General features: G+C 21.3%; 1 protein-coding gene across 1 annotated transcript in view; it reads left to right on the forward strand.

Moving 5' to 3' along the window:
* Positions 1-22,425, forward strand: part of LOC129618556 (galactosylgalactosylxylosylprotein 3-beta-glucuronosyltransferase S) — a 123,132-nt gene extending 100,707 nt beyond the window's left edge. Inside the window, exons 4-7 of the mRNA XM_055533365.1 lie at positions 20,811-21,098; positions 21,177-21,439; positions 21,516-21,870; positions 21,962-22,425. Of these exons, the coding sequence (XP_055389340.1) occupies positions 20,811-21,098; positions 21,177-21,439; positions 21,516-21,870; positions 21,962-22,023 (968 nt within the window). The 3' untranslated portion in view covers positions 22,024-22,425. The remainder of the gene's footprint in view (positions 1-20,810; positions 21,099-21,176; positions 21,440-21,515; positions 21,871-21,961) is intronic.
* Positions 22,426-25,143: the final 2,718 nt, after the last annotated feature.

Genomic DNA, 25,143 nt, shown 5'->3' on the forward strand with positions numbered 1-25,143 from the left:
TAACGAAATTAAGTTTGAAACTTTGCACCAAAATCGGATCATGGAAAATGGAACACTACCAAGAATTTGTGCCTTTCATAGAATTTAATATAAATATTTAAAGGAAATTTTCACAATCTAATGCAAAAATTTAACAATTCGGTCTGTTATGTGCTGTTCACATCAGATTTCTTCTCTTGTATTCTTATAAAAATTATTTATGGTAAATTATTTGATAATTACAATAAAAAATGACAACAGCAAAAAATAATATGAAGAAATTTATAAAAAAATGTTATGCCACAAACTATAGAATATTAGAAATATAGGACTTTAAAGTTAACAAAAAACAACATATAAATATGAAAATAAAAATTCGAAAGGATTTCATATTGCATACAAATATGTAAGAAAAATGGACATTTTTATATAAAAAAAAAATTCTAGAAAATTTTAAAACTTCACTATAAACAAAATAAGTAAAAAATGAAAACTAAACCATGTCACCACAATTTATACATTCTTTATGAATTCTTTAACTTGTGTTTTTTTACTCGCATGTTTATTTGGATATGTTTTATGCCTTTTATATACAAACAAACATAAAAATTGTGATGTCTACAAACACACACTTTATTTATTGCTTTAATGTATAGTAAAGTGTACTGCAGCTGCTGCACATTAAGTAGAAATGCATAAATAAAATTCAAAATATTTATAAAGAGAAAATAATAAAATTAAAAAGAGAAACAAAAAAAAAAAAAAAATAAATAAATTTATGAGAGAAGAAGAGTGTACAATTTTGACATCAAATCGTAAACTCTCGTATGTTAATGTCAAAATGATATCATATAAAATTTCTTTAAAATATTTTTTCGATTTTAAAATTTTGAAATTTAATTTACTTTCAAAACTGTTCACTTGCATATGTATGATATGAACAGGTTTTGCTTCATAACAGAGTGAGTCATTAAAAATTAAAAATAACCTGAAAAAATTTTTACCAGAGAAATTTAGCACGAATCTTTTTTTTTTGAGTAATTTCGCTTAAATTCGTAAATTTTCGGTTCCAAAAACGATTTTAATCTGGGGATTACTGTAATTTTAATGTTAATAAAATTCTTTGTTCTTTTATAAATTCTATAAAAATTTTTGATTGTGTATGTTAACAATAGGATTGTCAGCATCCCTCAGCGTAACTAAAAATGAAGATTTGTCTTCAAAATCAAAATGTTTCGGACATATTTTTTTGTGTAAAATGTCAAAATAAGATTTTTAAAATTTTTTATTGTTTGATATACAAAAATATCTTCAAAATTAAGTTTTTTTTAATGCTATTGTAATTTTTCAGAATTAGATTTTTTTTACAAGTGTTTCTATAATTTTCTAAATTTGCAAAATGGAAAAATTTACGAAAAAATCAGTTTTATAGATAATAGGAATGGTAGCAATAACGCATGGTAGCAATCAATGATTTTCGATGACAGAAAATTTTTCATATTCATCACTGCAATTAATTCTTAATTAATCAACTTGGGCTATTAATTAAATACGCCTACGCCTTCTTACATCATATGTAATTGTAGCTTTCCTTTGTTTTTCTTTTTGATGTCCGATTTGATTCGAATTGAAATCGTGGCATATTTGCTTCACACTTTTTCTAATTTTGGACTTCAATCGAAGAGCTTTAGGGGGCTGATGAAGTTTTTTTTTTTTCAAATCTTCAAAATGAAGATTTTATTTTGAAAAAATTAAGGTATTTGGGCTAATTTATTTGGCATAACTGGTGGTTCCCTTTATTTAATCGCAAATGAAACACTGCGTATATAAGTTTAATGTGCAAAAAATATGAGAACATCTAAGAATTATGTATATCTACGTTATATACTCAAATATGAATTTTCTATTACATAAGCAAAAAAAAAAAAAAAGGAAGGAAAAATAATTGTGTCCTTCTTATTTATAATTTTTTTTTTTCTTTTCTTTTTTACTTTTCTAAAATTTTAAAAATGCAATTCACTGACATATAAAATATACACTGCATACATTATGTATGTACATATATATATATATGTACATTTATGTATATGATGTACATTTCATTTCAAATCAACATCATTACACAAGTTATATTTGAATACATTCTAGTAAATATCCTTAAAAAGAATCTTTAAAATATTACTGTTAATAGCAATATATACGTATATATATGAATATGTGCACTTATATAATACACATTTATACACATGTATGTGTACGTGTGTGCAATGATGTATGCAGTTCAAATTTTTTATTTATCTCTTTCGTCCTTTTCTCTTTTGAATTGTATCAACTTTTCTACTTTTTCTCTCTAAATATTTTCTTATACATATAATATGTATATGTATGTATATATATATAAACATTATAGGTAATGCCCTTCTTTAAAATTATAATGATGATTTGATTTTGAAGGAAAACAAGGAAAATATAAGAAAAAAATGGAAAAGAAAATGAAGTAAAAATAGAAAAAAAAAATTTTTTTTTTTTTGCCTTATTTGTGTTTGTTTGTTTGTTTTTTTTTTTTTAAAATTTCATATTCAAGAACTTTTCAAACCTTACTATAATATTTATGAATTATTTTTTCTTTTCATTTTTTTTTTTTGCTTATTTTTTATTTAAACATCATTTCAAATACACCTAAAGTACGAGTAGTTTGTTTTTTCTTGTTTTTTTAAAAAAAAAAATTTTACACAGTTATAGATTATTTTGAAATTTACATGCCATATATAAACATACATAAATACATATGTAATGTGTATAATATACAGTCATCATCGGACAAATGCGTCGATTGATTTTGTAAAATTTTAAAACTTCTTTTTTAAATTGTCATTTAAATTTAAAAGAGAAATGCACTTATAATTTGCATTCTTTTGACAGAAATGTAGAGCTTTGCAATTGTATTTCTGTCAGAGACCTATTGTTACTGCACAATTTTGCAACTGTTTGATTTTGTATATTCCAGTCTTAAGTGTGAACACAATTAATTTGCAATCAAAGTGTAATTGAAAAAACTAAAAATTGCATATCTACCAGAGTTCTTATAAAACTCTTGTTGAAAAGTGCACGATTGGTGCAGTAAAACGAAGAAAATTGAAAATGTATAATTTTCATTATTTTGTTTATTCCGTTGATTTTATAGAGATAGAAGATTTTAATGTGGAATTCATGTAATTTAATTTTGTTTTCGAGCATTTGTGGCTCTTAAATAAAGTTAAAAAAAGACTTAAAAGTTAAGTTTTCCCGGCATACATTGTGAAATTATAAAAATTTTCTATTTATTTTAATATTAATTACAGCTATCATTAGTTTCTAATAACATACAGAAGGAAACTTCTGAAATTACACAATAGAACTACTATTTTTAAGAGGCGCTATTGAGTAATAATGTTTTTATTTAACTATTTATTAATTTAAACTTAGCGCTATTCAGAAATAGTAGTTCTGTTGCGTAATTACAAAAATTGTCTTCTGTATAACACTATAAATACTCAATGATATTAATTAAATTTTTAAAATTGAAAAAATTTTATCTTTTGAGATTTTTTTTTATTCAATTATAAAAAATGTTTGCAAGAGAATAAGCTTTAAATTTTTTGATATTAGCTGTCAAATTTGACAATTAAATGAGAAAAAATTTAAATTAAGAGACACTTAAGCCTCTTGACTAAAATAAACTGAGAAAATTTTGCATATATTTTTAATTTAGAGAATACCAAAATTTTCACTCAATAAAGTGTAAAATGCAATTAACTGGAACGCATTTTACCGAAAAATTTTAAACATATTTAAAAATTTACTCTGCTATTGGCAACATTAAAGCAGGAAACTTATTTAAGAATAGTGTATATATATATTGGAGGATGACTGTATATAATATGTTTGCTTTCCGATAGTGTATTCATATGTAAATTAATAAAACACATAATATGTGAATTTGTATTATAGAATAGAAAAAAGTTAGTGAACTAGATTAGTTTATAATATAAAGATTGAATTAAACAATTTTGTTTAGAATTTCATTATGCAAAATTATGTATAAAAATTTACTTTTCCTTATTCGTATAATATAAAGGAAATCCTTAAATTGTTTTTTTAATATTTTATATTTCATATTATATACCTACAACTACCTATATCTTAACTTATTGCCTATAATATGTCCCTACAAACTTTTACATTCTTACTTATGTGACACATTTCAACGTATATAAATTGGTTACATTTTCATTATAGGAATTTGCGATATTATTGTGAACATATAACATTGTGAATTAAACATAAAATGTTATGAAAATCGGAATTATGTATACAATATTGTTAGAAATTTAAAATTTTCATGCATTTCTTAAAAATAATGAAAGTTTTTTTTAGAATTTTTCTGGAATTTATCTGGAATTTTTGTTTCACTGCATGTTATGTCTTAACTTAGTATATTCTGACATATCGGAGTTGTAATAATACCGTATCGATTGCTATTAAGCTTAATTCTGCATTAACATAGTATTATTACAACTCCTGTTTTAGTTCTGTAATAACTACCGTAAACAAATGAATATTAAGAAAACCTATACTAGAGATTTGAAATGATTCAAACTTATAAATTTTCAATAATAAATTCGAGTACAACCCTACTTTTGATATTTAAACTGCATTTTCAAAAATAATTTAATTTTAAAGATATCCACAAGAATATTTTACCATATACAGGATGATGCAGAATGATTTACAATAATATAAATATATAAAATATTATCAAGAATGTGAAAAAATCGTGTTCTCAAGTAGATGCCTAGACGGTTTTCGAAATTATAGGAATTTTAATAAAATCTCTAGTTTTCACATATTTAAATTTTTTTTTCTGATAACTTCGGCTCCAAACAGGATAGTTGCTTTTGAAACAAACAATTTTTGAAAGGACTAACAGTGGGCTTTATGAATAGTACCCTAACTAGCCTATTTACAGGGTTCATTTTATAATAAACACCGAGATTATTAAGTATTATTAATAAACACCGTAATATTATTCTAGTTATGTGTACTCTAGGAGTCATAAAATTTTTGATATAGCATTCTCTATATTATGAGACTTGTTATTGCCTAATAATTAAATAATTACGATTCTGAAGACATTTTCTTTAATTTTTTTTGTAATAAACTACGAGTATCTAGCAATATTCTATAATATTCGGAATATATTTCATATCCGATAAAATTATAGCTAAAATAATGATTAAAATGTATTTTTAATATTTAATATTTAATTTCCGTTCCAATTTATCAATATCATAGTTTTTCATCTTCATTCATTTTATTTATATAAGTCAAAAATACAAAAAGAAATAAGAAAGGATATTTTGATTTTAAATGGAAATGCAATATTTTAATATCAAAATTGAGTCCTAGTCCCATGTATATATATATATATATATATATATATATATATATATTTATAAGGATTTAAATTTTTTTTCTTTATCCTTTTGAAATAAAAGAAAATATTTTAATATAAAAGCATTATAGCTATCTACATATATATATACGTATATTATGAATGTATAACAGTTATCTTGTAATATTCGAAATATTTCAATGTTCCACTTTTATTCTCTTAAGTTTTTCCACTATTACATATAATATAAGATTATCTTATTTTGTAAAAGATGAAAGAGAATAAATAAAAGAGAAAAATTTGTAATCTACGAGTATTTTTTTTTTGATTTTGATTTTTTGCCCTAAAAACAAAAAATTGACTTTTGTATAACTAAATAAGAGAATATTAATAGCCTATAAAAAGAAAATAACCTTCAAAATAAAAAAAAAACAAAATTCATTTTCCATTCATTCAAGAACATAAAAAAAAATTCATTTTTTTTATAAAAAATAATTTGCTGCATTTTCGTTCTATTTTTAAAAGGCAAAAATCTTCTTGAGAAGTGGTTTCTGTGTTGTTATTGTTACTAAATGCTAAAATTACATTGCACATTCATATTCAATGTATATATATATATATATATATATATATATATAGAATCCTTACATCCATTTATATACATGAATTTATATTGTATATGTACGAGTATTTTATTTAAAATTGAAATTATTGATCTTATATTGCCTATAGTATAACCATAAAAATTTCAAATTTATCTATTTCAATTACTTATATGTATACGTCCTATATATTGAGGACAATAATTATAATATATATATATGAATGTATAATATTATACATATATATCCTTGAGTTAAGTTTGACACAATTAAACTCTTTATTTATAATCATTTAAACGAAGGAATTACGACTATATTTAATATATATATATATATATTATATAATATGAGCATAGATACATATTCTTATTATATTTATAAGAATGATGCTATTGTATAAGATTATTGTTATTACGTGTAGGTTGATCGGAGACTTTTAATAAATGTCTGACATAAAAAAAATAAAAAAAATTATGTTAAATTATGATAATTTATTTATATGTTAGATTGTATGTATAAATGAGCACATATACAATTGTTATACATGTAGGCTATATTATAATATTCAAGTTTTTATAGATTACCTCCTTATGTAATTAAAAAATTTTTGTTATTTTAAAAGGTTTACTTTCTATACACAATTAAAGTATATGTAGTTTAAGTAAATGAATAAATTTGAATTAATTTTATTTATTTTTTTTTTTTCAAATGAATTAATTATTGGACTTGATGTAATAAAAATAGGTCCTATATACAATATAATATTTAATCGATTATAACAAATTATAAAAATATTTAAAAAAAAAAAGTTTTTTCGCACAAAATGACCTGGTATATATGTGACGGCATCGTTAAGTAATCATTAGGGAGAACAATCTTATAACGTATAAGTAAGTGAAGTAACAATAAATGTGAATCATTTTTTATTGTTTAGGTTCTGTTCTATATAATTTAAAAATTTAATGAATTTATTTAAAAATTTGAATTATTCAACTAATAAATTATGTGTTTAATTTAAAATTTTTCGATTATTTATAATATTTTTAACAATAATAGGCAAATGGGTGTTAAAGCTGCACATTTTACCTTTAATTCAAACACAATTTGCTAAACAACTTGGGCGTCTATACCAAAACTGCAAAATTTTTAACGCATAATATGCAATCTATTTTTTGTTAAACATTTTAGTAAACAAAAATATGACGTAGACTGGACAATTCTACTTTTGTCAGCTATGTGTACCTTTAGTTACAAAAACAAAAAAAATTAAAAAATTTTCCACTTACATTTTGATGTCAAATTAACTGCACATCTTTTATTTTGGTAGACGGAGCTTTACCTTAATATGCCGATTTATTGAATACACTTTAAATGAGAAGAAAAAAAAACCACAACAATTGAATTTAGTTAGGTGATTCATATGAATCAGGTGAATGAAAATTTGTATCTTCGTAACAAGATCTTTATTACTCATTTTGTAAAAGAATTATTCCTTAAAGCAGGGAAGAATCTGTGTTATCTACAATTGAAATTATTTTGTTAATTGTATTATTAAGTATTATATGTATGTATAGTAAATGATAACTCATGAAAGGAAGGCTTTTGGAAAGGCAAAAGGTTTTGTAATTGTATAAAATAAACTAGTTATTAATATTATGAAACGAGAACCTAATAATAAAAATTTATGAAAAAACTTCATCATATTAGTAATCTTATATTAAATGCACATTTTTGACAGTATTTTTATACAAGTGCCCTTCCTATATGCAGAATTGCAAAGGTAGTACGATACAAATTGATTAGTGTACTACCCTATAATTTTTCCGAATACGAAAATCGAATCCCGGCGTTTTTGAGGGCCGGGAGAATGGGAGCCAAGTAAAATTTTGCTTTGAAAAAAAAATGTTTTTTCACTAAAATTCATTTTGTATATCAAAATTTACTTAAAATTATAATTTTTGAAAAACAAACAAGACCGTACATCGAACGGACTGGACCGACTACATTTAACTTGTAAGAACATTTTTTTATTTGAAATTCTTTAAAAATCTAATTGAATATTTGAAATTCAATTTTGATTTTAAAATATTTTCTTTATAGCAATAATTACAAAGTTGCTATCGTGAATGATGAGCACAATAAATTTTAGAATGATCGTTAAACTTATTGCTGATAAAATATTTTTTTAATTTATCGCTGAATCTGAATGAATACACAAAAAAAATAAAATAAAAATTAAAAACAAAGAAAAACAAATTGCCATTATTTAAATTTATTTTGTAATTACGATTTTCTTTCCTTTTAATTTTAAACGTTTATAATTTCATTTTTATTGCATACCCTTAGGCATTATAAACTTGAAAATTTGTAATTTATGTGTAAAAATTTTTAAATTTTTTTTTTGTTTTCTTGTTCAAGCCACAATTTTGTTTTTAAATTTAATTTTTTTTTTTTTATTTGTATTTTTCTCTGACTTAAAGAGAAATGGAGTATAAAATAATGCCATGTGTAACATAATGTACATACACATATGTGCATGAATGTTATGTATATATATGTGGCTTACATATACATTCATAAATAATGTAGAAAAAGTAATTGTATGTTCAAATAATTGTTGGTTATTGTCTTACGTATGTTTTATTTTTTTATTTTTTACCATACCCATTGTATTTCGTATATGAACTTGTACACAATATTTGTAAAATGTTTTTACAATTTTGTTTTGAATTTTGTTTTTATTCCTTTTTTTAAATATTTTGTTTCATATATCCTTAAAATGGATTATTTCTTTTTTTGTTTTTCTTGTTGTTTTCGCAAAATGCTGTAAAGAAAATAAAAATGAGAAAAATTAGAACTCCAGAAAAAATTGTTTTTTATTTTTTTCATATTGTTTTTGTTTTTTTATTGTTGTGTTTTATGTATTTTGTATGAATTTTTTATGTATGGTAGCATATAATACAAATGTGTGATATTAAAATAAAGGTTACCATATTGTAACAAAAATATGTTATGACGTAAAGGAGTACAAATTATTTGTTCCTGTGGGTTCTTATTCAAAATTGCACTGTGTCTAAGGCAGCCTCACCTTAGAAATAATAATGGCTTGGTTCACAGTGTTTAAATGTTATCTTTATTCTGCCTTTTCTTTAATAATTAAAAGCTTTTTATAATAAAAATATTACATATTAAGCAATTTCAAATATCGTGTGCGTTTAACATAAAAAATCCATTTTAATAACAAATTTATCGTATGCTAAATTGAATAACAAAAATATTGCAACCTAATCAAATTTGGAAAATAAAATATTATTGAATACTATAGGTGCATGTGTTAACGTACATACTAATTGTAATTTTATTTTGTGAATTAAGTAATTCTGAAATAATAAAGAAAAATTTTAAAAAATTATAATTTTTTTTTTCACAAATTAATTGTTACTTAATTTGCTATTAAATTGAATTAGGTTAGGCCTTGAAATTTAATTCAAATTTAATTGAGTTTCAAAATTATGGATTAAAAAAGTGTGGGAACCGATTTGCTTTGTCTTAAATAAAATCTAAAACTTAAAATTTAATATTCTTAAAATATTGGATTTATTGCAGTTTTTTCTCCCTATACAATTGAAGAGCTGTACATGAAAAGAAAATTGTTGTATTAGATGAGCTGATCTTAAAATGGGGTATAATATTACACTATTGTAATTACCGCATCGGTTCTATTGAAATCATTTATAACAAAATTTAATTTCTGCTAAATATGAAGTAATATAAGTCCATTTTAATAACAATGGAAATATTTTAATTTCAATTTCGAAAATAAGTTCGAAAGACACATTGTAAAACTTACAACATATTACAATAAATATTTAAAGAAAATTAGGAGAACAAAAATTGGGTTGTTTTAAAAAAAAAGGAAATTAAGTGAAAATTTTAGAGAATTCAGATTGTAAAATTTTTCGATTTTTTTTAGTTCTGTGCGTTATTGAGTCAGTCACTTTTGACTATTTAATCAATTAATCAAGAAATTTGCAATTTTTGTGTTGCACGAAGACCTGAAACACTAACGAAAGTAAAAGTGATTCGTTTAATAAGGCCAAAAATGCCCTGACAATAAGGCCTAAAATGCCCTGACAATAAGGCCTTAATAATATGAATTTTTACTATTGTATTAGAGATAGAAGGTAACCGAAATAATGGTGAAATGTATACACTTAAAATATTTGAATCTTATATTTAGAGGCAGCTATCATTCGTTATATATTTTCATAATAGCTAATTTCCTGAAAATTAACAAATTCTTTGAACAGAAATAGGGTCAACACACAGTTTTAATAGTCAACAAAAACTTTAATTTATGCATTATTATTACCAAGTAATCGCGTCCATGCAACATAAATCTACAATAGCTCAATTAATATAATATGCAACTGGTAACCCTATACACAATATTTTAAACATTTATTATTAAATAAAAGTATAATGAGTGGAACGGAAATTGTTATAATATTATTTTGCTTTCATTTTTCATCTCATATTATTTTTTTTTTTGTACTCGTACGTTTTATATTAAGGATATATAATGTGTGTATACATATGTTATGTATAATAATATTATCCCAAGGGTCGCAGTGATGAGAGACTAAATTGTCTTCCCTTAGGCTTCTACAATGCATGCATGTAGATGTTATACAAATGTTATAATGTATTTTGTACTTATTAATGTGTACACACATTTTATATAAAAATTTTGTATAGGGTATGTGTTGATAGCATTGCACAAATGTTTAAATGGTTCTTTATTATATTTAATTTAAGGATTTTCTTTCTTAATTTTTTTCTTGTTTTTCGTTGTTGTTTTTTTTTCTGTTATATTTTAGCTTGTGTTTTGTTAGTCAAGTGTTTTTTTTTTATTTTAGTATGTAGTGTTTATACTACATAATATTGTGTTATATGTAGCATAAAATAAATAACAAAACAAAATTTAAAAAAAAAAAAAAAAACAAAAAATAAAAAAAAAATCTTTAAAATTTTTTTATTCTGTTTCCCTAAAACATCGCTTGGAAAATATCAAGTTTTGAATTTTAAATAAAAAGAAAATTTTTTTTTTGTATTTTTCAAATGTTAATGTAAAAATTTAAGAGAAAAATTAGAAAGAAAGAGGTGAAATATGCGATGCGAATAATTTTTTTTTTAAAGATCTTAAACAAAATTTAAGTTAATTGTGAGATTTTTTTTAATTTTGTCTAATACAAGAGAGTATTAGAGAGATATGAAATGAAATTTTTAAATGTTTTGGATTTCGTTCTCAGAATGACAGTGTTTCCACATATTTAATTGTAAAAAACATTATAATCGATGAATTCTGTAAAAAGAGTAAAGCTTAATTTTCTCGTTTAAATTTGGATTCGCATTTGTTTCATCAGTTTTGCAGGAAGTTTGTAATAGAAACAAATTGAACCATCAAGGGAATTGATTTGACTTAAAATTATTCAGGTTAAGACCGACGAACCAATGAATACACCATTAAAAATGTATTTTCTCATACACATAATTGCAAAGTTTTTAAACTGCGATAGTGTCACAACAAAAATTATGGTAAAAATAAAAAAAAAACAATTATATGATTAAGATTAATTATTATAATTAAGATTAATTATTATAATTAATAATTAAATTTTAATTTTTATCATCTTTATTTTAAAATATTCAGCTTGATTGTATACATTATATATATATACAAGGATACTAAGAGATTGAGAGCGGCATTGTACGAAAACTGTGACCTCGTTAAAAGAATATACAATATATTATATTAGTTTATTTTAAATTATTACAGTCTCTGTATATTTTTATATACAGTTCTTATGAAATATACGAACACAGATAACTCACAGAAGAGAAAAGATTGCATAAATGCGGCACCGATTTATTTCAGAACAAATCGTCATCGATTTTCTTGCCTCAGTGGCAAATATGAACCGATATTCAATTGAGTATCATTCTATTTGTTGATACGGGCTTGTATATAACCTGAGCTGATTGAAACTTCAACTGTATATCGCCTTACTGTCTGAGAGCGCAGATATAGGGCGATTTCTACATCCGAGTACGTAAAAATTAATTTAATTGAAATATTATTAAAATAGTCAGTTCTCTAAACGTCTAAGTTATAACTTTAAATTAATTTTATGACCAAAATATTTGATTTGTAGCATTCTTATTAAATAAGAACAAAATTATGTAACAACAATTTCCATAAAATTTAAATTATTGTTCAGTAACTCGTAAATAATCAGGTTATGTTAGATGAACATTATTTATATTCATTTACATATTATAGATATAGTTTCATTTTTTATCCTATAATATTTTAAATGAATTTATGTTGTATATGGTAATAAATTATTTTCATATATTATGAGTATAAAAAAATGAATATCAATATTTACTGCATTCCTACTTACTTTCTAATTTATTACAATCCTTATATTTATTTTTTATATAGTATTATGGTTTTTCAAAAAATAGGACTTGCCTGTATTATGCATTTTTGAGAAAAAAATCGTTTTTTTTTTTTATTTTTCTGTTTTAATATTCATTGCATTGTTTCCGTCATTAATCTGTACTACGTGATTGTATGATAAGTTCTTCAACATAAGATAAAATACAACATTTTTCAAGGAAAATAATTTCAAATTCAAGATTATTTAAAAATCGTGGTTAAATTTTAAAAAATTATTGATTAACTTGCCGAAAGACCATGAAAAATATGTTTGTAAATAATATTTAAGAAATCGAATTTCATAGAAGTTAAACGGATAAATTGAAATCATGAATTAGCTCGGCCAAAATCTACGAAAAATCCAATTTAAGTTTTTAATGTTGATAATAATTATTCATCAAAAATTCTTTCTATTTATAAAAAAAATTGCATATCATCAGGCTGAAATAATTATACCAATACTCATAGAAGTGTAGTTATTCGAATAAGTTTGAATACTTTCAGAAACTAGAAAGTAAATTATAATATTTATATTGCACAATTTCAATAAAAATTATGATAAAATAATTAATTTTTATTAAAAATAAGAAAATATTTTTTTAATTTATTTATAATTTTCAGCAATGTTTATGTGTTGCTATATTAATATAGCAAATTGCATATAGATATGTATTACCTTTAGTATTGTTGGTTACATACATACATACATACATAATAATTTTCTATCAGAAATTTTACTATACGTCGATTTTATTAATCAATTATTCTGACATAAAGTACAACTCAGACTACGTATACAATTCACTTCATTTCTTAAACTTTGACTGGGTTAACCATATAGAATTTCCTATTCTGTATAAAGATTTTTAAAGTTTATAATCGTGTATCAGTAACGTAGATTATAAAGAGTATTATAAGGTAAATTTCTTTCAATACATAATTAAATTATTAATATTTTATTCCGCTAAATCATATATTCATTCATTAATATTTGATGATATAAAATACTTGTTATATATACACAATATATTATTACTTCTAAGACAAATAGTTACGATGCTTGTAACCTAATTAGAGAATCATCTTATGTTGATGAATATAAATAAGAATATACCAAGCGAAAAATTTAAGAATATTAAGAATTGATTCAAGTAAAACTTTTATAATATGTACGAGTATATCAATAGGTTCAGAAAAGAGGAGAATTTTATTCAAAAACTATTTGAATGAATATCTTAATTATTTAGACTTCTGTCTTCATATATGCAATTTCATATAACATGGAAAATATTTTGAATAATTTTAATTGAATAAAATATTAAAAGTGATTGCGGTTATAGGAAAAGATTTTATAAAGTTGTCAAATTACATAAAATATTTAATATAAATTCAATTAATTTTGGGTTTTGAAAGAATTATTTATAAATATAATTAGATTACAGGTTCGGATAATAGTTTTTAATTTCTAGCAAAATTTGTCTACTCCACCAGTAACTTATTTTTTGATTATCATTTAATTATAATTTATATTCTATTCTAGAAGGTTAATGCACATTCAACTTAGTCATATAAATAGTGTTCTATACCTTACACATACAATGTACAAAAAATTTTCTCAAAATACATAATAAAAATTTCTATCACAATTTTCTATACAAGGACTAACAAAAATACGAATTTATTAAATTGTTATTTTAAATAAATTGTATTTAAAAAAAAAAATTTTGTTGTTGAGGTTTTGTTACAATATTGCTAATATATTTATCATGAATAACCACTAATAGAGTTTTGCATAATACTATTTTTTTTTTTTTTTTTAGTGTTGAGGTTTTGTTATATTTTGTTATATAAAGCTACCATTATTAATAAATGTATGTACGCAAATAATGGATGATTTTGTAAGGCATTTGGTTTTTAAATGTAACAAGAAAATATGGTAAAATTTCAAAATTTATATTGTAGCTTTTATTCTTAATTGTTTAAAAATTTGTAATAGAATCTTATGTTTTAAAAGTTGAACATAAAAAGGCGTTCCATTTTTAGCATATTTCGGCCAAAAATGTCCACTTTGTAGCACATTTCAGCAGATTTATTACTCATACACAATATTATTAAGTAATGTCTGTAATTAATTTGTGGGTAATTAATTATACATATGCAATTCCTCGTATCGTCTAAGAAAATAAACTAGGTTTCAAGGGGTAATCCAAATATTTATAGACTTTAGATTGTATAGATTTTTAAGGGAACCGAATGGTTACAATCTATAATTTTTCCTTCTTCGGCATATAATATACTTAATACTAAAATTTAAATGACTGAAATGTTTAAAATGTAAAATTAATTACTCAATGAATAAATTTTTAATTATTAAAATGTTAGGGCATCTGTCGCTCGATTATGTAAATTGTAAAATGGTAAACCAAATTGAGCTCGTCTTGGCAACTGTAACAAATCCTGTAATATTAAAATTTTAAATATGAAAGATTAAATTACAAAAAAATCACCCTTTATATTAAAAATTTGTTTAAATACTTTTCGATTTTTTTTTTTGTTTTTACTTCTAAATAATTTAATTTATATTCGTATAGTAAAATTTAAATAGTGGTTATTCAAATAGGGGTTTACTTTATTTTTTACGGGTAAAACTATTTTTAAATTTTTTTTTTGCTAAATTTTTAAATAGTGTCACAAATTCTAAGTTTATTTAAATCTAGTTAATTTTGTATAATTACATAGAGAGAAAATTCTCTGGTAGTGTAAATTTGAATTAATAGTTTTTATTTTTTTATCATAAATTGTTATTTAGGTTATTAGAAACCACATATTAATGTTATTTACAACGAGTTAAAGATATTTTAATTTTTTATTATTAAAAAATTTTAAATTTATATTAAATTGTTTTATTATTAATTGTAATGAGCAATATTTTGTTGTACGTATAGTACTAGAATAATCTCATTTCAATACGTATATTATTGATCTTTACTTGAAAAAACTATGCCAGATTAATGAAAAATTAATCGGATAACATGTCCATTGAATTGGAAATAAATTGAATTTGATTTAAGGTCACCACTCTGTCTGATAATGTTAGGATGAGAAGATGGCAATTGATTGGAAGAAAATATGTTTTTTTTGATCGAACAGATAAGACATACAATTTGATTAACTGGAAAATTTTCAATGTACCATGGTCAAAATTTATTGTATACACAAATAGAAAATAAATTCCGGTGGACTTTATTAATGTTAAAATAAATTTTCTTAACCATTTCCATTTCAAAAATAACTAGAGAAAACATGTTAATTTAACATATTAAACATAAATTAACATAATTAAATAGGAGTTTTAAATTAAAAATTTATTAAAGAATTACAAATTAATTAGCACACTTTCGATTAGTAGGAAATTGTTTCATACTGGTACATACAGCATAAATTGTAGATCTAGGCCAGATTGAATTACGGTTAGGTGTGAGCTCAATTTATATTTATTACCAAGTGGCATCTGTTCTAATATTTCAGACTCATACAATTATTGTTTTTTTAAAATCATTATTGAATATTCTTTAATAATTTTATTAGAAAATTTATATTGAAATATTTTATATAAAATTTATGTGCATATTTGCATAATTTTTGTTTTATGCAATCGAAAAAATGTTCTTAATTCATTCCTTGTGGCATATTTCATATATACATACATAAATTTCCCATAAATCTTACATAATTTCATTGTAAGCCTTAATAAATTTTATTCTAATGCAATTTAATCTCATTTTTAATAACTAATTATATAGAAACTCATGTTTTTTTTTCCCTTGATTTTTTAAATATGAAAAGTAATTGAAAATTTCAATTATTTTCTTAGCTTCTTCTTTTACTATTTTTGAATTTGTTAAAATAATTTTTATTCAACATATTTTTATATATAATTTCTTTAATAACTAATTGTAATAATATTTTATTTTTCTCTATATATATTTATAGACAAATCAAATTATAAAAGTTTTAGAAAACATAGAAATTTAGCAAAATTTAAGTTTTATTCATTTTTATAAAATTTTATTTTAGTTTTTATGTTCGATAATAATAATTATAAGAAATGAAATATAATAATTTAATTAAATTAAATAATAAAATAAAAAAAATATTTTCAAAAATCAATAATAGGTTGTATTTTATGGGATCAGCAAAATATACTTAGAAAATGTAAGAATATTTTAATATTTTAATAACAATTTTCTTTTTTCAATAATTGAATTTCTTATATGTATATATAATTTATTTCTCCATATATACATATATGTATATAACTACGATTATAATATGAAAATGGTAATAAAGTTTTATGTTTTTAAAATAAATACAAGAAAATTATTATGTTAGAGAAACATAGCAAGAATTCTATTATAATATTATTATTTATTGGTTACAAATTTTATATTTATTCTATTTTAAGTAATATTCATATCCAATATAATTATCATCCAATATGAATTTGAAATTTTCATGCACAAAATGTTTCTATTCAAAGAATGCTAGCATGGCATATATATACATAGGTGATTAAAATGATGAGATACTCGTTTAACAAAGAAATAAAATTTTAATTTAGTGATTTTTGCTGTAGTTTCACATCGCGATAAGGTGCAGGAATTCAAAATAGTTTATGTATGATACGAAATGAGCATTAATTTTCACGGAAAATCATGAAATATTCAATAATAATTTGCAAGAACTGAAACTTTTAAATATGTATTTTAAAAAGTGTAATGCGTTTTCATGAACAAAAGAAGCTATGTAAACAGTTACAATTTGCTATTAAACATATAAAGAACTATCAAGTTTTTTCAATAATCATCATAATTATTATATTCAGCAAAATATACAAGATTATTTAAAGGAAATTTGAGAAAAAAATACTTGAAATAATAAATACTTGTTAAAAATTTAAAAAATAAAAAGTAAATTAAAAATTGCATATATTTAGGGGCATCAACTTGAAATTTTAATACACATATGGAAATATTACAAATTTAGTGTACATACGGTTGTAATAGGGCTTTGCTTTGTATATTTAGTTATATTAACACTATATTTAAATATATACATATTTCTATAACAATAATATGAGTCTTCAAATTTTTTAAAATTAAATAATTATGTATATGAGATTGACATGAAACTTTATTACATATAACCTATTCTCAATTAAAGCTTATATACTGTAAGAAAAAAATTGACTTATATTTACATAGTAGAGCCAGTAAATTTTAAATAAATTTAATATAAAATTCTTTTTAAGTTACATAATAAATTAATTGTGTACAATATTATTAACATGAAGTGTCATAAATTTATTAAAGTTGCTAAAAATTATTGTGTTACATCCGTTTTTCTGTAAATTAGAAAACAAGAAATAATGAAAAAAAAATAAAATTTCACATTATATGCTTATAACTACCCTATATATATACACATACACATTATATACCGTGTGGGTATATTAAATTTACTTTAATTATTTAAAATATAAATAATGTAATTTTTCTTCAAAAAACAACAAAAAAAAAAAAATAAAATAAAATATTTTCTTTTTGAAATTGAAGACCTAAACAATAAAAATACCTAAAATACCTTCAACATTTTCTGATTGTCGTTTATAAGGGTATATAGAATATAGCAAAGGAAAAGATTGAAAACTTCCTGAAGAATTTATTTATTTTATATTTTGTTTTATTATTTTCGTTTTTTGTTATTTTTCATTTTCAACATAAGATCCTTCAAATCATTTACGAATATAATCATAGGTACTTGTCACCTTTAAGCCACATTAATTATTCATTGTTCATTTAAAATTTTTATTTATTTTATTTTTTTTTAATAAATAAAATTAATAGTGTATTATAAATATTGTTTTCGGTTTAAAATACGTACGGACGTATGGTGAGCTTATAATAAATTTTTGTTTAGAATTTACAATAATGAGGTATCGAATTTACTCAGTTTTAAAGAATATTTTTCAATTTCCCCAAAATAATATATGTATTTATAAGCGTGTATGCATTGAATGCCTAGTAAAAAATATAATAATTGCCTTCTGATCGTCTAAAATTATCTGTAGCATTAAAAAGGTACTTGTTACTTTGAATAGTATGTGAATTATTAATACGGATAAAGAAAGAACTTGAAAACGCTGCGAATCATTATTAATGAAGACAATATTCAAAAGGGTGTAAGCGGCAAGTATTCAAAATATACTATTAAACACTTGGACATTTTAAGAGCTTATACAAGTTTCGATATCTTGGAAACTAAGGTACAAAATTATTCAACTATACTGTTAAATAGAGTCGCTCTTTGAAATCCAGATGATATTTTTATGTTTTTGTAAAGGGTTATAAAACTATATAATAAGATAATAGCATTGCCGCGTTTGTAGTCGTCTAACTAAATTTTTATGCTAATAAGTCTTAAACACTCTATAAGATCTTTTCTTTTGCTAATAGGATTTGAACATTCTATTCTCATAATTATTTTTATAATTTTTATTTAACTACCTTATTGTTTCCTCTGGTACATATTCTTATACCAAATTGTGTACATTAAACGTTAAAAGAAAGTTACAAAATTATTTTTATAATAAAATATTTTTTAGAACAATGTACATATATATGTTTAAATCTATATTTTTGACTTATGATATGTTCTATACCTTAAAAATTACTTACATTTTACAATATATACATGTAGATTAAGTAAACTATAAGTAGCTAGAAACAAACAAATTAAATTGAAGAGAAAAAAATTAATTATTTTCGCAACAGGATGAAAAAAAAAAAAAACAAAAATATAAAGAAATTTTATTGAATCACGCAAATAACTCATTAGTTTAGTTTGATAATTGTAAACTATAACGATAAACATTATATATGTACCATATATGTGTATAACAGCATGGGTATATATGTATAAATTTTATGGTTATCAAAAAAATTATTCATTTATTATATTAAGAATAAGTTGCCTTGATTTCTAATTTTTTTTTTATTAATTAAAAATTAACTAAGTGACAAAAATTTACGAATATAATAAAAAATATAAACCTCCTTGAATTTATATATATATATAAGTATTTTGTATGTCATATTTGTTTTTTTACACCTAAATCAAGAATTAATTGTATAAAAATTTATGGTCATTAAAAAAATAAAAAAATAACAGGGGAAAAGTGTTAATATAAATCATAAAATTCTAGGACATAAAAATTTTTTCAATTTATCATTAGGTCAATAATTTTTTATGGGATGAGAGATTTTAGTTGTAAATCTTATAAAATGCGGTATATACAAAGAGGATTTTGTACAACACAACATTTAAAGTAGTATGAAATACGTGAATATTAAACATTGAGCTCAGGCAGGTATGCGATTTTTAGTTTTACAATTATACTGCTTAATTTTATAATCGTTGCGCGCACATCTAAGAAATTATTGCGTCAATTCAATCAGTTTACAAAATTGCGTACTGTTTGATTGCGCGCCTGAATATAAATAAACCTATGGAATATACAATTAAAAAATGAAAAAAATAAATATTGCATATCTGCCTAAGCTCTAAATCACTACCAAAGTGTTGAAAGCTTTATATTTCATTGCAAATTCCCTTTGCCTTAGTATTTCGTAGGAGAGATGGTTTGAAATGAAATATAAAGCTTTGAAAATGACGAGTAGACTAGTGTCTACTCAAATAATTTTCCTCAAAAATTAAAAATATTTTATGAAATTTTGTTTTACAATAATTATGCTGTGTGGGCTTATATAAGAATATTTTTATTAAATTTTTAATTTTAATTAATTATTTTTTAATATTATTAATTTTCATTTCAAATTTCAAACATTTTAATTTTTAAATTATAATATATATAGCACAAATATACTATTTTTATAAATACATAATATGAAAAATTAACATTTTTATACATTTTTAGCACCACTATATATTCAGAACCTAACAATGATTTCCATAAATATTTATAAATTTTACACTGGTTTGAAAAACATTTACATAAAGTGCACCAAAATGTTTTTTTTATTTTTAGATTTATATTTAAAATAATGCACAAATTGGTATTTTTTCATTTCTATAAATATATTTTTATATTCTTAATTATTTATTAAATTTATAATTTAAAAAAGAAGTTAAAATAAATAAATCAATATTTTTGACAAATTTATTAATTATATATTTTTTGTAATTTTCTATTTAATTCTAATTTATATAGGAAATGTAGTTAAAGTTGTACCGGAAACCGGTATCGTAAATGATTCAATGGATATATGTAATGAAAATTTTGAAGATAATCGACAATATATACAAAATCGTCCACGTATTGAATATAATCATCTTCCAATTATATATTTTGTAACACCAACATATCCTAGACGCGAACAGATACCTGAATTAACCCGTTTAGGGCAAACGTTAATGCATGTACCAAGAATACATTGGATTGTTGCCGATGATTTTGATGCATGTAATAGTAATTTAGATTTTTTACTTAATACTTTTGGTAAGTAATAAAGAAAGAAATGTAAACTATATTCGAAAAAAAAATTTATAAATTTAAAATTTAATTTTGTTTTTGTAGGCGTTCCTTATACTCATATTTCTAGTCCAATGCCGGATATATACCGTGCCAAGTCACCAAATCCACGTGGTGTTGCCAATAGAAGAGCTGCATTAAATTGGATACGTAATGGTAATCATAAACATGGTGTTTTATATTTTGGAGATGATGATAATACATTCGATTTAAAATTATTTTCGGAAATACGTGATACAAAAAAAGTTTCAATGTTTCCAGTTGGTTTAATTGGTTTATATGCTGTTAGTGCACCAGTAGTTAAAGATGTAAATATATAAATTATATATGTTTTCTAATTACAATTACTAAATTAATTTTTTTAATTTATTTTTTTTTTTAAAGGGTAAAATAATTGGATTTTTTGATTCATGGCCAGCAAAACGTAAATGGCCAGTTGATATGGCTGGTTTTGCTGTTAATTTACAATATTTATCACAACATCCAAATGCAACAATGCCATATAGAGCTGGTTATGAAGAAGATGCATTTTTACGTTCAATATCATTAAAAATTGAAGATATTGAACCGAAAGCAGCTAATTGTACAGAAATATTAGTATGGCATACACAAACACAAAAATCTAAAGCACCAACAGTACGTATTGAATCAAAATATATATATGATGGTACATCAAGTTTAGCTGGTTTATTTAGAGAATTAGAAGCATTAAATGTTAGTCATCATTCTGATACGACTGGTATGTTAGAAAATAAAATTTTAGGTTTCTTTTTAATAATTTTTTTGTTTATAAAATGATTAAATAAAATAATTTTTTTTTTTTATTTTAGGTGTTAAAGCACAAATTAGTCGAGATGGTAAAGCAAGACCGATATCGTATTTCTTCCGGTGAAATAACTTAAAAGCAAATTTTGGTGCTGTGGCTCTATAATAATTATAATAATAATAATGATATATAAATATTAAAAATATTTAATTAATTAATTATTGTACATATATATACAAATAATTTTATTATAATTAATTATTGTACATATATATACAAATAATGCAAAGCTTATTTTTTTATCATTTTAATACATGTCAATAATTTTACATTTAATATCGTAAATTTGCAAAAATTTTCCAAAATTTAATTTGTAATTTGATTTTTTTAATTTCTTTTTTTTTTAAATAGTAACAATAATGAATTATTATAATTTGACTAACAAAATAATTTCTAATTTATTAAAAGACAATTGAATATCACACAAAGTGAATAATTTTGCTTATATAGCAAAAAGTAAATTATTAATATTAATAAATGCTTAAATTTTAAATTTTTTAAATACACAAAAATAATTTCAAGTTCAAGACAAATATTTTCAAAATATTTAATTATATTAATTTTTTATTTATATACAAAATAAAAAATAATATTTTACTTAAGAATGGTACTAAAAAAAATTATTTTAAAAATGAAAAATAATAATAATGAAAAGAAAAGTGATTTTGAGGTTGAATTTTATATTGCAATTATTAATTGCAAATAATTGAATTGCTGTAAGCATATTAAAGAAAGTTATTTTGTATGTAATTTTATATTTTGTAAGAAAAAAAAAACAAAATTAATTTTGAATATATACTATTATTTAATTGTATATAGTTTTGATTTTTAAGTTTTCTTCAAATTTATTATTAATGCTTGATTTCTTATGTTAATATTAAAATAAGTTTATATTAAGTAATATAAAATTAGATTCTACCAAAGGTATATTAAAATTTTTAAAATTGAATCATTAAAAAATTATATTATGATTATAAAATAATAACTAAATTATATTATGATTATAAAATCATATTTTATATTAGATTTTTAAAATTTAATTTAATATTTCGAATTTTTCGTAATTATTTTCAAAACAATTTTATTTTTAAAAGAAAATTTTCAATTAAAATTCTAATTTTTAATTATTTTCTTGTAAAGTAAGAACCCAGTGATGAAAATCATTTGAACAAATTATTTTATCTTATTAATAATAATTTGCAACATAAAAATTTTAAATAATTCTAAATTTATTGTATTTATTTTTTTTTTTTTAAATAAAATGTCCTTTTCAAATTTTGTTGCTTTTCAACAGTTTAGTTTAATTTTTCTTTTATTGAGATTTCATTTAAAATTTAATTAATTGTGCTTTAGTTATTAAAAGAATTTTTTTTGTTTCAAATAATTTTTATGCTCATTGTAATAATTTTATTTATTAAAATCAAATTATTATAATTTAATTTAATTGCTTCAATGTATAATAAAAAAAAAAAATAACTTATAAAATACGAGGCGGTACTAAAAATTATAAATACACAATATTTAAAAAAAAAAACTTAAATAACATAATTAAAAACAAAAAAAAAATTTCTTTATCAATAGATATTTTTAATATTTATGTTTTAATATTTTTGTAGTTTTAATAATTAATACTTATATATAAACACTATAATATAACATTAATAAAATAAATGTAATAAATGATGCCAAGTTACAAAAAATATTATTGATGATATGAATATTATAATCGAATGTAATTTTAAGATATTTTAAATTAAAATTTATATATTCTTAAATTATTAAAAAAAAAAAAATAATCACATTATATAAGTATTTTAAAAACAAAAGAAAATTTAAATAAAATATTTAATTTGCTACACACAAATTATACATTTTAATACATTTAAAATTTTTAAAACATAAAATTTAAAAATTCTATTGATAATTATTTTTGATTAAACTTCAAATGTAATTAAATTTATATAATTAATATTTTGTAAAATCAAGAAAAAATCGTTTATAAAAAAAAGAGCATATTGAAGTAAAACAAAAGAAAAGAGAAAATATAAAATAAAATATAAAAAACATCAAGAAATATAAAATGTTATTTCAGATAAAATTTCTGAATGTTCAGAAAAATAAAAATTTTGATTGAAAAAAATTTAAAAATTTCTTAAAAAAAAAAAAGAAAATAAAATAATTTGTAAACAGAAAAAGGAAAAATATAACAGAATCTTGAATAAGACAGAATATACTTATATATATATAACATACATATATATCTATAAAAATAAACAAATACAATTCTAATTTCCTAAAATAAATAGCTTTTTAAAATTATAATCTAGAATTAAATACGAAAAATAGTAAAAAAAAAAAAAACTGTAATATAAAATTAATTAATTATTATTATTACTCAAATCTAACCTGATATTTTTAGTATATTTTAGTATATTTTGGCATAATTAATTAAACTATTGCTATATAATATAAATTATAATAATAATATTATGATAATAAAATATTTATAATAATTATAGTATTTTTTTTTCATTCAAAGAAAAAAAAACTAAAATTTAAAATATGAAATGTAATTAACATTTATAAGATAATATGATAATTATGCTTTTTTTTTAAATGTAAAAAAAATTATTATAAAACCTGAGAAAACTTTATAAATGAAAATTTAAAAAATAAACAATATTATTATTATAAATACTATGTTTACAAATAGAATTTAAAACATTGTTCTGATAAAGACCGAAATTTTTATTTATTAAACATTTATTTTTAAATAAAAGTTTGGATATAGAAGGGATAAATAAAAAAAATTAATATTTTTTAATACTTATTTTATTAGAAATTAATTTTTAAAAATGTATTATTAAATATTAATTATTTTTAATTATTTTATTAATTTGAATATTATATTTTGTGAAATTAAAATGCAATAATTCTTATGTAAATTCAATTTTTCTTATGTCATTTTTAATGACTATTCAATTCAATTACTTAATCATTGGGTACTATGCTTAAAATTTTATAAGACATTTTTAATATGTAGGCAGGCTGTAAAAACTAGAAAGTTTTTAAGAAAGTGTCATTTTCTACTTTTAATTTTAATATTTTCTTAAAATATATTGTACAGTTTTAAAATGTGTATTGAATATGCACTTCAAGTATAAGTAAATTTAAGTGTATAGAAAA

This window comes from Condylostylus longicornis, unplaced genomic scaffold (genome assembly GCF_029603195.1).
Source record: "Condylostylus longicornis isolate FDR11 unplaced genomic scaffold, ASM2960319v2 ptg000009l, whole genome shotgun sequence".
In the NCBI taxonomy this organism is placed as follows: Eukaryota; Metazoa; Arthropoda; class Insecta; order Diptera; family Dolichopodidae; genus Condylostylus; species Condylostylus longicornis.